Below are 16900 nucleotides of genomic sequence, written 5' to 3' on the forward strand. Positions count from 1 at the left end.
TAAGTTCATATCAACTCTAAGAAAGGATATTTTCGTGGCCAAAGAAAATACTTTCCTAAGTATTAATGCATTAGAGCAGGGGTTCTCAACCTTTTGCAAGCTGGGCCCCCCCAAAGCTGGTTCATTGCAGTTGGGGCACAGTTAATTTATGCTTTATTATTGTTATTATTACTAGGCATCATCTGCATGTTTTACAGAAGCTTGCAGGTAGGTGATGTTAATGTGAGACCTGAGCCTGCTTTGCCTTGCAAAGATCCTCAATTCTTGGCTCAATGTTTGATAAACATAGCCTCAAATCATCCTCGATTTGTGCACGATTGCGGTATTTCGTTTTGAGTACAGTCATTTTTGAGAATCCTGCCTCACACAAATATGTCGACGCGAAAGGAAGGAGAATCTTCAAGGCGACGTCACAGAGTTCAGGATATTCCTGCATCAATGCTGCCGAGAATGACGAAAGAGGGCAGGAGCTGTCACTCTTCAGCTCAATAAGCTGTTCCTGCATATCAATTGATAGCTCGTTTGCTGTGCACACAAACGGATCTCGAACCCACGCAAGAGAGCGATAATCCTCTTTAAAGTACGTCGCAAATTGTTTTCTCATTGCTGACAGGTGCTCAGACGCTGATTGAAATAGGGAGGAGAAATCGTGTGACGTGCCTGCATCAGTGATGAAGTCTGCAAGGCTGGGGAACATGTCGCAGTTACCTCGACTGATGCGGCCATGCCAGAGGTCTAGTTTTTGTGTGAAGGCGTGCACTTTGTCTGCAAGGAGCAAAATATGAGTTTCGCGGCCTTGCAAAGACAGGTTGAGGCCGTTCAAGCGGTCAAATATATTGACCAAATAGGACAGAGACGCAAGCCACATAGTGTCATCCAGATGCTTCGCCAGATCTGATTTGATTTCTGTCAAAAACCACTTCACCTCCTCTCGCAGCTCATACAACCGCTGTAACACCCGCCCCCTGGAGAGCCAGCAAACTTCAGTGTGCAGAAGCAGCTGTTCGTGCCCTGACCCCATCACCTGGCAGAGGACCCCAAACAAGCGAGAGTTTAACGGCCGTGATTTGATGAGATTTATCATTTTCACGGATTGGTTCAGCACGGAGTCAAAAAGAACCGGCATTTTTTTAGCAGCTAGTGCTTCGCGATGGAGCATGCAATGTGTCCATTTCACAAGTGGAGCTACTTGCTGAACGCGAGTAGCTAGGCCACGCTCACGCCCCGTCATTGCCTGCGCACCATCCGTGCATCATCCGTGCATAGGCCAACGCATCGGTCCCAAGCCAAACCATTTTCACGGATTTGTCGCATCCGTAGCAAATATTTTGAGGGGTGTTTTTGACAATTGAGAACCACCAAATGACGAATATGAAAAAACGAATACGACAGTTTCGGACTCAGTCAGGGTGCAAGGACCTTAAACTTTTGAGGCTTGCGCAGCTTCTCGAGGAGAAATCAAACAAATGAGCGCCGTTTTCTAAAGTCTATGAGTGCAGCACACACAAATAAACTAAATTGACATACTGCAGTTAAATTTCAAAATGTGGTGTTTTTATATTTATAACATTTGAATACAGTTCAGCAACATACATCACACGACCTGACGACCAAGAGAGCTGACAATTGACCATCACTTAATTTACCATCACCTCACGATTGAAAATGTGACACTGATTTCATATGACAGTTCAACAAACAAGTTAATAATATTAAGTCACTTACATTTTAGTTTAGTTTAGTTTATTTATTTATTTATTTATAAAGCACATTTAAAACAACAGGAGTTGCAACCAAAGTGCTGTACATCAAATATAAAACAAGGTAAAAACATACCCAATCAAGACAAACAAAGGGACAAATAAAATTGTACACCCTCAAACAGAATTAAAACATACAGAATAAAAATGGGTTTTCAAAGCAGATTTAAACAAAGAAAGAGAAGGAGTAGATCTAATGTGGAGGGGAAGACTGTTCCAAAGCCTAGGTGCTGCCACAGCAAAAGCCCGGTCACCTTCGCTTTAAAATGTGAACGAGGAACCGAAGAAGAAATTGACTAGACGACCAAGAGATCTAGAGGTGGAATGCGGAGTGAGGAGATTACAGATATACTGAGGAGCATAACCATGTAAAGCCTTAAAAACAAAAAGCAAAATCTTAAAATCAACACGAAACTGAACCGGGAGCCAGTGTAGAGAGGCGAGAACCGGGGTAATGTGCTCACGTTTTCTGGTGCCAGTCAATAATCTGGCTGCCGCATTTTGGACCAATTGCAGTCGGTTCAAAGATGATTTAGGCAGACCCAGATAAAGTGAGTTACAGTAATCTAACCTTGACGTTATAAACGCATAAATTACAGTTTGCAGGTCCTTCATAGAAAGCATTTTCTTGATTCTAGCAATTGATCTTAACTGAAAGAAACTGCTTTTCACAACAGTACTAATCTGCTTATCAAAAGACAACACAGGATCAAAGACAACACCAAGGTTTCTAACATGATCACGTACATTTGATGACAGAGGGCCAAGCTGCTTGACAATGCCAGTGGACACAGCTGTTGGACCAAACACCATTATTTCAGTTTTATCATTATTTAACTGTAAAAAATTTAAGTCCATCCAGATTTTAATGTCCTGAAGACATGCAAACAGAGTTGACATAGAACAGTTATTGTTTTTAATAGGAAAATAAAGTTGAGTGTCATTGGCATAGAGATGATATGATAATTTATGTTTCTGAAAAATATAACCAAGTGGAAGCATATATAAGGAGGAAAGAAGAGGACCCAGAATAGAGCCCTGTGGAACACCATAGGACATTTTAGCCTGAGATGAGAAATAGTTTCCCAGACTCACTGAAAAATATCTGTCCTTAAGGTAGGAAGCAAACCAGCTCAGTACAGATCCCTGAAAACCAACTATTTGATCAAGTCTTTGAAGAAGGATGTCATGATCTATTGTATCAAATGCTGCACTTAAATCAAGCATGATTAAGATACAGCAAGAACCAGAGTCAAGGGAAAATAAAATATCATTAGTAACCTTCACCAGGGCAGATTCAGTACTATGAAATTCTCTAAACCCAGACTGAAATCTATCAAAAATATTAAAAGTACTCAAGTAAGATGAAATTTGTGAATAAACAACTTTTTCCAAAACTTTTGAGATGAAAGATAATTTAGATATGGGTCTATAATTATTCAGATTATGCTGATCAAGATGATGCTTTTTTAACAGTGGTTGGACTATAGCATGTTTAAAAGAGGCTGGTACAATTCCATTTGTTAAGGAGTTGTTGATAATAGCAGTAACAACTGGACTTAAGGCTGGAAAAACCTCTTTGAAAATCTGCGAAGGCAGAACATCGGAGTGACAAAATGAGGGCTTCATACTAAGAACAATGTCATATAGCTGTGAAGGTGACACGGGTTGAAAATGAGATAGAGAGCTCCGATGAGAAGACCATTTTAGACGAAATAATGACTGTTTTGGTCTATTTTAGCAGCGAAAAAAGATCAGATGAATCCAAACAAAGATCACAACACATCCGTCTCATTCTTGATGAATCGGCCGTTTGAACGAATCGTTTGAATGAACGACTCAATGACTCGCTTAATAAAACCGCTTATCACCTGCATTTGCGCTCACTATCGACAAACCAATCAAATTTGTTCAAAACTTTTTTTTTTTTTTTTAAATCAGTCCAAACACATTTTAATTTTTATTCAGGAGTTATGTATACACAAAACTATAACTTTTTATGACAGTAGTTTAGTGATAAAAAAAATTTGCCAATTTTTTTTTTCAGGTTTTTTTTCCCTCCCATCCTGTAGCCTACTCGCACGCCCCACCGGTTGAGAACCACTGCATTAGAGCATGTAGTAAGGATCGAAAATCGTAAAGGGACATTAATTTGCAAGGCAGAACCAGAAACTCATGTAATTTGTGCACAACTTTTATTAACTAAACGCTAACACTAATCTAAACAAACATACATACATACATACATACATACATACATACACTCACGCGTATATACAAAAGGGGAGCTAAAGTGGATGAATGAAGCCATTAGAGAAAACAGAATGCAGTTATGGAAAGAGTCAGTTAACCACCTGAATAAAACAATCAGCGCTGTGTATAACGGGGTCTATAACTTATACTAAACCTCTGTTTAGTTTAGTTAGATGTACCATACTTGCACTTCCATGGCTGTTGCCGTGTGTCTGGAATGCAGTCTCGGAAGAAAAGTCTTGATGGTTTCAAGGTTTTGGACTCGCAATCACGTTCTTCCGGGTTGAAGAGTGATGAATTCCAAAGATGTTATTCTGGTTTTGAGGTCCGCGGAGCTTTGGTTGAATGGAAAGTCGAGGCCGCAAGGCCTGGCGCAAAACTTAAAGTTTCAGAAGAGTTCTAGCTCACATCCTTCTAGGATCTAACAGAACCGCAAAACTGAGATATGTTGGAGCCCACCGGGCATGCCGGTACCGGCTCAGGCTCTCCAGCACGGGCATTTGTTAATCTAATAACTAATTGATTTGTTAAATCAAATGCAAAATTGTGTCTGATTGGTCCAAATGCTACATAATAATAATAATAATAATAATAATAATAATAATAATAAATAATAACAACAACAACAACAACAACTAGTACAGATCTGAAGGGTGGCTTTATAGAGGGGAAACAATACCTTCTTTAGCAGCAAAAGCCTGACTGTCATTGATAACTTTCTGGAGCTCAGGGTTGTAGCGGGTTCCCTCTGGAAAGATGACAAGATACATCTGTACAGAAAACAAACAAACAGTTGAGTCATAAAACTGCAGCACTTACTAATGTTAGTAAAATATAAGTCTACCACAGTCCTGGGACAGTGACAGATTCTAAAGGTAGGCATTTCTCAGTTCTGTCATGGAGTGACAATACAAAATCTGGGAATGTCAAATATGAGGACCGAAACAGAACCCTATTATCACCCTTGATGATGAAAGAGAAAGGGCTTAATTCCAACCCAGAGTATGATAATTCTACAGGGTTACTCGCATCCTCTCTGAGTTCGATTGCTTCAGTCTGTTGTGCTACCGTGAGTGCAGCTTGTTAGCCCGTTAGCTTGTCACTCGCGGTTCCATTTGCATTTCTATTCGCGCCTATTATTATTTTATTTTTTCCTCGCTCCGTTTTTCACGAGCTCATCAAACAACAGTGGTAAGTGGTAAGTTAAGTTGGTATCATTCATCAATCACGGTGAGTAATGGCTTCTTCTCCTGCTATTGTTGTTTGCACTGTTTGCCACATGTATAGTTTATCTGTCTCTGTCAGCAGCGAGGGATTCACATGTGATAAATGCAGGGAAATAGTTAAGCTGACAGAGAAGGTTTTAGAACTAGAGACACGCATCCAAACTTTAATTGAGGACAGTAAGAATGTGAGGGCTGTAGATACTGCTTTGGATGCGACTAGTTCAGGAGTCCTGTACATTGTTCGGTTTCGGTTGAGCCCGTGCAGCAGGGCAACTGGGTGACAGTGAGGCGGCATAGTCGCGGGTCAAAGACCACTCTTCCGTTCCGATCAGAACATCAAACAGGTTCTCCCCACTCAGTGAAGCACCCACTGAGAAACCTGATGAAAGTGCTCTAGTTATTGGCGATTCTATTGTATGCGGAACGTGAAAATAGAGACACCAGCCACCATAGTCCATTGTTTACCAGGAGCCAGAGCGCCTGACATCTTGGCAAATTTAAAAGTGCTGACTAATGCTAAACGAAATTCAGTAAGATTGTTATCCACGCCGGCGCTAATGATGTTCGACTTCGCCAGTCGGAGATCACTAAAAATAATGTTAAAGAGGTGTGTGAACTTGCAAGTACGATGTCAGACACTGTAATATGCTCTGGTCCGCTCCCTGCTTACTGGGGTGATGAGATTCATAGCAGACTGTCGTCACTTAATGGCTGGATGTCTAAGTGGTGCCCGCAAAATAACATAGGCTTTATAGACAATTGGAAGAATTTTTGGGGCAGACCTGGCCTGTTGAAAAGAGATGGTGTTCATCCCTCCTGGGGTGGTGCCGCTCTTCTCTCTAGAAATATGGCACATAGTCTTAGAGTTTGTACTTGACTAACTGGAGCCCAGGTCAGGAAGCAGACAGACTGGCTAAACCGACCGACTGCTAGCCGCCTCACGTCACCAAAGTCAGTTAACTCTCAGCACATAGAAACTTTTTCACCTAGATATCACTCTATAGAGACTGTGTCTGTTCCCGAACTAGAAAATACAGAAAACATCCAAACCAAAGTAATAGTAACAATTTAATTGATGTTCAACAAATAAAAACGATATAATACAGATAAACACATGATAAAGCTTGGCTTATTAAATATTAGATCCCTTTCTTCAAAAGCACTTTTTGTAAATGATATGTTCACTGACCATAAACTAGATGTGCTTTGTCGGACAGAAACCTGGCTAAAACAAGATGATTACATTACTTTAAACGAGTCTACACCCCAAGATTACTGTTACAAACATGAACCGCGTCCAAAAGGTAAAGGGGGAGGTGTTGCTACAATTTATAGAAATATTTTCAGTATCTCTCAGAGGTTGAGTTTCAAGTATAATTTGTTCGAAGTAATGGTGCTTCATATAACGTTATCCAAAGAAACAAGTGTTAATGATAAATCCCCTGTGATGTTTGTACTGGCTACTGTATACAGGCCACCAGGGCACCATACAGACTTTATTAAAGAATTTTCTGATCTTCTATCGGAGTTAGTGCTGACTGCAGATAAAGTCCTAATCGTTGGTGATTTTAATATCCATGTTGATAATGAAAGAGATTCGTTGGGATCAGCATTTATAGACATTCTAAACTCAATTGGTGTTAAACAACACGTGTCAGGGCCCACTCATTGTCAAAATCATACTCTAGATTTAATATGGTCACATGGAATTGATGTTAATGGTATTGAAATTCTGCAGCAAAGCGATGATATCTCGGATCATTATCTAGTCTTTTGTAAACTCCGTATATAGCTAAAACTGTAAGTTCAACTCCTTGTTACAAATATGGTAGAACCATTACCTCTACCACAAAAGACTGCTTTATAAATAATCTTCCTGACTTATCTCAGTTCCTCAGCATATCCAATAGCTCAGAACAACTTGATGATGTAACAGGAACTATGGACTCTCTCTTTTCTAGCACTTTAGATGCGGTTGCTCCTTTACGTTTAAGGAAAACGGTCCGAAACCGTGATATAACGACCACACTCTAGCCCCAAAGGGAGCAGCCCGGAAAATGGAGCGCAACTGGAGGAAAACAAAACTAGAGGTATTTCGTATTGCTTGGTGGGAAAGTACCCTATCCTACAGAAAAACATTAAAAACTGCTAGATCTGATTACTTTTCACTAGGCTGGCCATGGACCTACCAATCGTCTGGGCCGTGGTCTTGGTGGTGTGCAGAGCCAGGTCGGTCGCACCTTGAATGAGTCAGGGCCAGACTCGTCCATGTGGCGGAAGTGTTTGGCCTAAAAGCCCTGGAGGACAGCCATGCAGTGGCGTTGAAATTTTGCAGCAGAACGATGATAATCCAGATCATTATCTAGTTTCATGTATATTCCATATAGCTAAAGCTGTAAAGCCAACTCCTTGTTACAAATATGGTAGAACCATCACTTCTACCACAAAAGACTGCTTTATAAATAATCTTCCTGACTTATCTCAGTTCCTCAGCATATCCAATAGCTCAGAACAACTTGATGTAACAGGAACTATGGACTCTCTTTTCTAGCACTTTAGATGCGGTTGCTCCTTTACGTTTAAGGAAAACGGTCCGAAACCGTGATATAACGACCACACTCTAGCCCCAAAGGGAGCAGCCCGGAAAATGGAGCGCAACTGGAGGAAAACAAAACTAGAGGTATTTCGTATTGCTTGGTGGGAAAGTACCCTATCCTACAGAAAAACATTAAAAACTGCTAGATCTGATTACTTTTCACTAGGCTGGCCATGGACCTACCAATCGTCTGGGCCGTGGTCTTGGTGGTGTGCAGAGCCAGGTCGGTCGCACCTTGAATGAGTCAGGGCCAGACTCGTCCATGTGGCGGAAGTGTTTGGCCTAAAAGCCCTGGAGGACAGCCATGCAGTGGCGTTGAAATTTTGCAGCAGAACGATGATAATCCAGATCATTATCTAGTTTCATGTATATTCCATATAGCTAAAGCTGTAAAGCCAACTCCTTGTTACAAATATGGTAGAACCATCACTTCTACCACAAAAGACTGCTTTATAAATAATCTTCCTGACTTATCTCAGTTCCTCAGCATATCCAATAGCTCAGAACAACTTGATGTAACAGGAACTATGGACTCTCTCTTTTCTAGCACTTTATAATGAGCACACTTGCGCCCTAAAGAGAGAAGCCCGGAAAATGGAGTGCAGCTGGAGAAAAACTAAATTGGAGGCATTTCGTATTGCTTGGCGGGAAAATACTCTCTCCTACAGGAAAGCCTTAAAAACTGCTAGATCTGCTTACTTTACGTATCTTTTAGAAGAAAACAAACACAACCCCAAGTATTTATTCAATACAGTGGTTAAATTAACAAAAAAATATAACATCACCAGGTGCAGACATTACCCAGCAGCACAGTAGTAATGACTTTATGAACTATTAGAGATAAAATTGTAATCATGCAGCTGTCAAGCCACAGTATCACATCAGATAGTGCACTATAGATCCCCTGAGGAAGAATTCCACTCATTCTATTGGAAATTAAGAATTGTATAAACTTAAATCATCTAAACCAAAAACCTGTATGTTAGACCATGTTCCATCTAAGCTCCTAAAAGAAGTGCTTCCAGAAGTAATAGATCCTCTTCTGAATATTAACAACTCATCATTAAGATATGTCCCAAAAACCTTCAAACATTAAGCCTCTCATTAAAAAAAACAACTTGACCCCAAAGAATTAATTACAGACCGATCTCGAATCACCCTTTTCTGTCAAAGATATTAGAAAAGGTAGTATCACCACAACTATGTTCCTTCTTAGAGAAAAATGATATATGTGAGGACTTCCAGTCAGGTTTTAGACCATATCATAGTACTGAGAGTTCTTATGGAGTGAATATTGTGCCAAAATTATACAAATTCAGTGTTTTGCAAATAAACACAATCTGCTTTGCAAAGAAAAACTCGACTTTCATATGTATCGTGCGTTACAACTGTGAGACTCATTTGCCTTTGCCTTTTTATGAGGAAACTTGGCTTGATTCTCTCACGTGTCAAAGCAGATTTTCTCACAAATGCAATTGAGCAACTTTCTTTTCCAAAAACAGCAGATGGTGCTGTCGGTCAATTTACACTAGTCTCCCGAGACCCGAAACACCTCTTTACCTTTTCAGACCAATATGAGTGGGGAACAGGTAAGTTTCTGTCTTACCATCTCTATAATTAACCATTTAGATGTTTTCACAAAGCGACCCTACTACAGTGTCAGTGAAATTCACAAGTGCTGTAAAGTTTGCTAACATGATTGATTAGTTCAAAAATCAGTAGTGACATGGCTAAACATTTACCTAGGCAGTCTTTCCCTATAAAAACTGATCCATTCTCCATACCTCTTATCCTCTGTTGGATCGCAGGATATTGAATATACATATATATATTTTTTTTTACATTAGGTCAAGTAAGATTTATTGTCATTCTGCTATATATGTTGAGACATACCTGCAGTGGAGAGAAATGTTGTAGACTACCTCTGCAGTAAAAGTTTAAACATACCTACAGTGGAGAGAAATGTTGTAGGCTACCTCTGCAGTAAAAGTTTGAACAAGTATAAAACTATACATAGACAACGTACTGAAAGGAGTAGGCTAATCTAATTACACAAATAGGCTATTATAATCAAACTATTTTAAAGTTCAGGTGAGCTTTGTGATTCCGCTATATAAATGTACCGAAATATAATCTAAACATTAATATCCCTTATGAAAATTAACCATGGTTTTACTAAATAAATACCATGGTATTTGTAGTAAAGCTGCCTATATAGAAATGGTAACCTGCAAAAAACATGGTTACCACACTTTTACTATTAGTAAAACCAACTTTAATTTTCATAAAGGGATATCATAGTTTATTATCATATTTATGTTCATATATAGCATAGTTTATATACATGCTTTGTACAACATTTAAAACTAAAATGCCCTGTAAGGAGATTTCATATTTCAAACAATCTGCAGATTTTAGTCTGACAATAGCCGGTTTGGAAAAATCCAACTAACTCTGGCCGAGTAACATTTTAACTCGTGAAGTTAAAAATAAAAGGCTACTGTCAGGAATTATATTAGTAGCTCTTTAAAATGCAAACATTCGTCATCTGAGTCATTCCTAGAAGAGTCCTCACTGTCCAGAGTGTGTCTTAACTTGCAAGTACGATGTCAGACACTGTAATTATGCTCTGGTCCGCTCCCTGCTTACCGTGGCGATGAGATTCATAGCAGACTGTCGTCACTCAATGGCTGGAAGTGGTGCCCGCAAAATAACATAGGCTTTATAGACAATTGGAAGAAATTTTGGGGCAGATCTGACCTGTTGAAAAGAGATGGTGTTCATCCCTCCTGGGGTGGTGCCGCTCTTCTCTAGAAATATGGCACATAGTCTTAGAGTTCGTATTTGACTAACTGGGGCCCAGGTCAGGAAGCAGACAGACTGGTTAAACCGACCGTCTGCTAGCCGCCTCACGTCACAGAAGTCAGTTAACTCTCAGCACATAGAAACTTTTTCACCTAGATATCACACTATAGAGACCGTGTCACCAAACCAAAGTAATAGTAACAATTTAATTGATGTTCAACAAATAAAAAAACAATATAATACAGATAAACACATGATAAAGCTTGGCTTATTGAATATTAGATCCCTTTCTTCAAAAGCACTTTTTGTAAATGATATGTTCACTGACCATAAACTAGATGTGCTTTGTTTGACAGAAACCTGGCTAAAACCAGATGACAACATTACCTTAAACGAGTCTACACCCCAAGATTGTTGTTACAAACATGAACCGCGTCCAAAAGGTAAAGGGGGAGGTGTTGCTACAATTTATAGCAATATTTTCAGTATCTCTCAGAGGTTGGGTTTCAAGTATAATTCGTTCAAAGTAATGATGCTTCATATAACGTTATCCAAAGAAACAATTATTAATGATACATCCCCTATGATGTTTGTACTGGCTAGTGGCTACAGGCCACCAGGGCACCATAAAGATTTTATTAAAGAATATGCTGATTTTCTATTGGAGTTAGTGCGGACTGCAGATAAAGTCCTAATTGTTGGTGATTTTAATATCCATGTTGATAATGAAAAAGATTCGTTGGGATCAGCATTTATAAACATTCTAAACTCTATTGGTGTTAAACAACATGTGTCAGGACCTACTCATTGTCGAAATCATACTCTAGATTTAATACTGTCACATGGAATTGATATCATTGGCATTGAAATTTGGCAGCAGAGTGATATCATCTCAGATCATTATCTAGTCTCCTGTATATTCCATATAGCTAAAGCTGTAAAGTCAACTCCTTGTTACAAATATGGTAGAACCATTATCTCTACCACAAAAGACTGCTTTATAAATAATCTTCCTGACTTATCTCAGTTCCTCAGCATATCCAATAGCTCAGAACAACTTGATGTAACAGGAACTATGGACCCTCTCTTTTCTAGCACTTTATAATGAGCACACTTGCGCCCTAAAGAGAGCAGCCCGGAAAATGGAGCGCAGCTGGAGGAAAACTAAACTAGAGGTATTTCGTTTAGCTTGGCGGGAAAGTACCCTATCCTACAGAAAAGCATTAAAAACTGCTAGATCTGATTACTTTGTCTCTTCTAGAAGAAAATAAACATAACCCTCGGTATTTATTCAATACAGTGACTAAATTAACGAAACAAAGCATCAACAGGTGTTGGCATTTCCACTTTATGAACTACTTTATTTCCAAGATCGATACTATCAGAGATAAAATTGTACCCTTGCAGCCATCAGCTACAGTATCGCATCAGATAGCGCACTATAGATCCCCTGAGGAACAATTCCATTCATTCTCTACTGTAGGAGAGGAAGAATTGTATAAACTTAAATCATCTAAACGAACAACATGTATGTTAGACGCCATCCCATCTAAACTACTAAAAGAGCTGCTTCCAGAAGTCATAGATCCTCTTTTGGCTATTATTAATTCATCATTGTCATTAGGATATGTCCCCAAAACCTTCAAATTGGCTGTTATTAAGCCTCTCATTAAAAAACCACAACTTGACCCCAAAGATCTAGTTAATTACAGACCTATCTCAAATCTCCCTTTTCTGTCAAAGATACTAGAAAAGGTAGTATCCTCACAATTATATTCCTTCTTAAAGAAAAATGGTATCTGTGAGGAATTCCAGTCAGGATTTAGACCGTATCATAGTACTGAGACTGCTCTCATTAGAGTTACAAATGACCTGCTTCTATCATCTGATCGTGGTTGTATCTCTTTATTAGTTCTACTGGATCTTAGCGCTGCGTTCGACACTATTGACCACAACATTCTTTTGAATAGACTAGAAAACTTTGTTGGCATTAGTGGAAGTGCCTTAGCATGGTTCAAATCGTACTTATCTGACCGCCGTGAATGAAGAGGTATCATATCGATCACAAGTGCAGTATGGAGTACCTCAAGGCTCAGTACAAGGGCCGTTATTTTTCACGCTTTACATGTTACCCTTGGGAGATATTATCAGGAGACATGGTGTTAGCTTTCACTGTTATGCTGATGATACTCCGCTCTATATTTCTTCGCGACCTGATGAAACTTACCCGTTTGCAAAACTAACGGAATGTATAGTTCATATCAAAAACTGGATGACTAGCAATTTCTTACTGCTAAATTCTGAAAAAAAGGAGTTGTTAATTATTGGACCAAAAACCTTTGCATGTAATAACCTAGATCACCGTCTAATACTTGATGGCTGCTCTGTAAATTCTTCGTCATCAGCTAGGAACCTAGGCGTACTTTTTGATAGCAATCTTTCTGAGCGAGCAGTTCTCAGGAGACTGTAAACTTTAGCCACGGAACTTGCTAACTAGCACATTATTAGGAAAGGCGATTTGCAAAGATCCATAAAAAACCTTATACTCACTTCTTCTGTAGGTGAAGCTGTATCACAAAAGATTAGTGCGAACAAGCGCATTTAGGTAGATCAGAGGCGCATTCCCTTGAAATACAAAAGTAATCCACTGCATCTTGCGGCTCAGATGTCAGGAGTAAATGACGACTGCTATGTTCACTATAGTCTCACATAGCCAGACCTTCAGACTGACGGCTAAGGTCTGGAATCCATGGCATGTTTCATCGGCCAAGGACCGCTCATGTCAAACAACCAATCACAGTTCGTTTCGTTCAGCGTCACATTTCAGGGCGTGGAAACGTCGCCACAATAAAAGTAAAACTGACATATTTTAAAGATTCTATGCTGCAAATATTGAACAATTAACATACTTTTGAAAATCCAGAGTTTAGTTGATCCTGACAAGCACTCGTCGTCACAACTGTAAACAAGTTGGCTTTCTTCTTTCGTGAGGGGGTTTGGAGTCATGGCATCTTTGTTTCCAGGCGGAACGTTAAAGCAGTGTTGTCGGGTATGCCGTGGAAAATTATCTAAAATTCCATATCTCTATTATATTTCGTTATTATTATTTTAAATCAGTGCTATCGGTCATCGTTATGTCTGTTTGTGGGGTTTACAAATATTTAACCAATGAAAAGCATTCAAAAGAGCTTGTGACTTAACCTCGTAACGCCATTGGATCCTCAAATTGTCAGTCAAACTTCATAACTCCACCCCGCCTCCATTCAGAATGAAGCGCCGCGCCGCGCAGTTTGAAGACAGACGTCTACTACTTCACAATGCAAGGTTAGCTAAATAAAGAACTGATGTTTGAATAAGAGCAGTGTTTCCTTTACTCAAGAAACGCTGTCTATAAAGGCTAATGTTTTTATATGTTTAAAGAGCAGTCTGTCTTAGCATTTGGTGTCTAGTTGTAGCCAATACACTTTTGTACGTTTTAAATATCCTGTGAATAGCAGTTCGTCTTTTATATCGTGAGATTTTGGTCAAATGTATTAAACAACAAGAGAAACTGAGTGCCCACATAGCTACAATAAACTTTAAACCTGCAAACTAATGAAAATGTGATGCTATTTATTTACTACCTCAGATGCGGCTGTTCTAATGATGGACAAAACAGATCTCTGTCATTCGGTCGTCAAAGACCTTGTTAACTCCATTTGAGTGTGATTTTAAGAAATTAAGTGCAAGTGTCTGATAATATATAAAGCCAAAATACCAACTCTGAAGGCGCAGTTTAATTATTGGGGGGAAAAAAACTTTATTTTCCCATTTATTGACTGACAAGTCTCCAGTCCCCATATTGGGAGAAATCAGAAGTACAGAGGCGTTGTGTGTGCTGTGTGAACATGATGTTACTGTAGTTCTAGTTCTATATCAAGTCAAGTAAAGTCTTTATTTATATAGCGCTTAACAATACAGATTGTGTCAAAGCACTTAACAGTATCAAATTGGAGGATAGAGTGTCAGTAACGTATAATTAAATGTGAATGTGCATTAATTCATCCCACTCGCAAAAAAAAAAAAAGGTTTAGTATTCATCAAAATGAATTAAAACCGTGAAATGCAAACTCAGAATATGACGTAAACCTGCAGTAATTAAATGTTAAATACAAATGTATCCAATCCCATTTTATTAACCAATGTCTTTGCTGCTGACCTTTGATCCAGTTCAATCATACTAATAAGCAAAAATGACTTTAGATAAACTAACAATTGTGCTTCATTGTTTTTTTATTGCTGAAGAGTGTTGAAACTTCTTCTCCTGCGTTCTACTGTACAGACGTGAATTTACTTTTCCTTCAGCCTGAGGTTTATTCATTACACTTTTTGGTGTGAAAGGGCTTTTACATTTGCTATAAATAGAACTTCTTAATATTAAAAACTATCATGCCCTGCTCATATTTAAAAAGGAACGCAACGCATTGCTTTCCATAAAAAGTAACTAAGTAACGTAATTAGTTACTTTTTTAGGGAGTAACACAATATTGTAATGCATTACTTTTAAAAGTAACTTTCCCCAACACTGGTGGTGTGCCATGGGATTTTTTACATATCAAAACTGTGCCGCGGCAGAAAAAAGGTTGGAAAAATCTGTATAATTCAACCAATCCGATGACGACTTCGAAACTCCTGAAGTGTTTCCACTTTTGTGTGCCATATGCAGCAGACTTTCAGCCAACGGTCCGTGGGCGTGACGTGTGAGGCTGAGACTATGTTCATTATAACATCCAACAACAAAACACCTCAATTGCTTAGAAGAAATTCTTGTCTACCCCTGCTCCAGCATCGAAACAATGGTGGACTGTTGACAGCTCACTCAGGGCGGGTCTGTGATAAAACGATGTCAATCAACAATCATAGGAGTGGCCTGGGTCTATGTGAAGTCACACAGCCATGAATCTGCGAATGGCTTGATCTGAGAAAGGGGTTATAATTTTTGGATTTTTATCATTATAGGGTGGTTGTGCACACTGCCAAGACACATTCAGTCCAAACAACATGTAAAAGTGAATTCTGCATCCAATGATCCTTTTACAAGTTAACGCGATTTGGCTCTTGATTTTTTTTTTTTTTTTTTCCTTTGCCAGGGTGGCAAACAGAGAAAACGCACGGAGTAGTAAGAGCATCCAGTTCACAGTGGCCTAAATGCTTTGTGAAAAAATATTGGGGGCAATCACAGACATTCGCATTTGATTTCTCAGATGATCACTGAGTTTGCCAAAAAAAAAAAAAACAGTAGGTAATTTACTCTGGGATTATTACAGAGGTTGTGTAAGGAAAAACAGACTTGGCAGATTCAAACGGGATTAAAAATTGCAAAGTACGTCTGTAAAACACAAATTTCTCTAATGACCCCATGGAAAACTAATCCCCTCTGAATAGGGCTTAGGGCTGCACAACATTTTGAAATGGTAAAATGTACAATACTGCAATATGCAAATTGCAAAGGGTTTGCAATAACTCAATTTTAATACTTCATAAAGTTTGTATATGATGATGCAGATAGCCGAGAATAAACTGGGTATGTAACTAAAGCCCAGCTCACACTGCGATTTTGGCCATGATGGCCCACTGCTCCGGGTGTGTGTTCACTACTGTGTGTGTGTGTGTACTTTGGATGGGCTAGTTTCTGAGACACGCTGGTACTGCTGCGCGAGCGTGAGGTCTTGCTGTCCCAGCACACGCACACACACCTCTCTCTATCTCTGTGCGCCTGCATTGTTCAGCGAGCGGCGGAGAAGACCAGCGCTTTCGGTTAAACAGATATCATATTGCTTCTCTAATTTTACATGCAAGTATAGCCGAAATCACAGCACAGCTATTGTCATTATCTTATGTGTATTTGATTTCATCAGACGACGGCTCGATTATCAGGATTTTTGTGCAGATTAACATCTCGGAAGGGAGAGCTGGTTATGTAGTCTTAATGGGATGCGTTTCAGTCACCATTTCATATTCATTCCGTTGTCTCACAACAGAAACAGTAAAGTATACCAATGAAAACAGTTTTATTGAGAATTAAGCTGCATCAAAATACAGTATGTGGGCACAGAGAGGCAAACAAATCTAATAAATGTACATTTTGCAATTTTAGAAGTGAGCTGCCCTGTTGTGCAAAAATGTAAACAGGTTTATGCAAGTAAATTGCTCAGTGCGAAGAAAGAAGTAATGGGAAACTGGTATTTCTTTTTTCATGTGTCTAATAGACATGAACAAGC

At 39.2% G+C, this 16900-nt stretch overlaps 1 protein-coding gene across 2 annotated transcripts in view; it reads right to left on the reverse strand.

The window, feature by feature from the left end:
- Nucleotides 1-16900, reverse strand: part of agpat5 (1-acylglycerol-3-phosphate O-acyltransferase 5 (lysophosphatidic acid acyltransferase, epsilon)) — a 68111-nt gene that overhangs the window by 26806 nt on the left and 24405 nt on the right. For both annotated transcript variants that reach the window (XM_058794858.1, XM_058794859.1), the window contains one exon: nucleotides 4693-4783. In XM_058794858.1, coding sequence (XP_058650841.1) covers nucleotides 4693-4783 — 91 coding nt within the window. The remainder of the gene's footprint in view (nucleotides 1-4692; nucleotides 4784-16900) is intronic.

Source organism: Onychostoma macrolepis, chromosome 13 (assembly GCF_012432095.1).
Source record: "Onychostoma macrolepis isolate SWU-2019 chromosome 13, ASM1243209v1, whole genome shotgun sequence".
Lineage (NCBI taxonomy): Eukaryota > Metazoa > Chordata > Actinopteri > Cypriniformes > Cyprinidae > Onychostoma > Onychostoma macrolepis.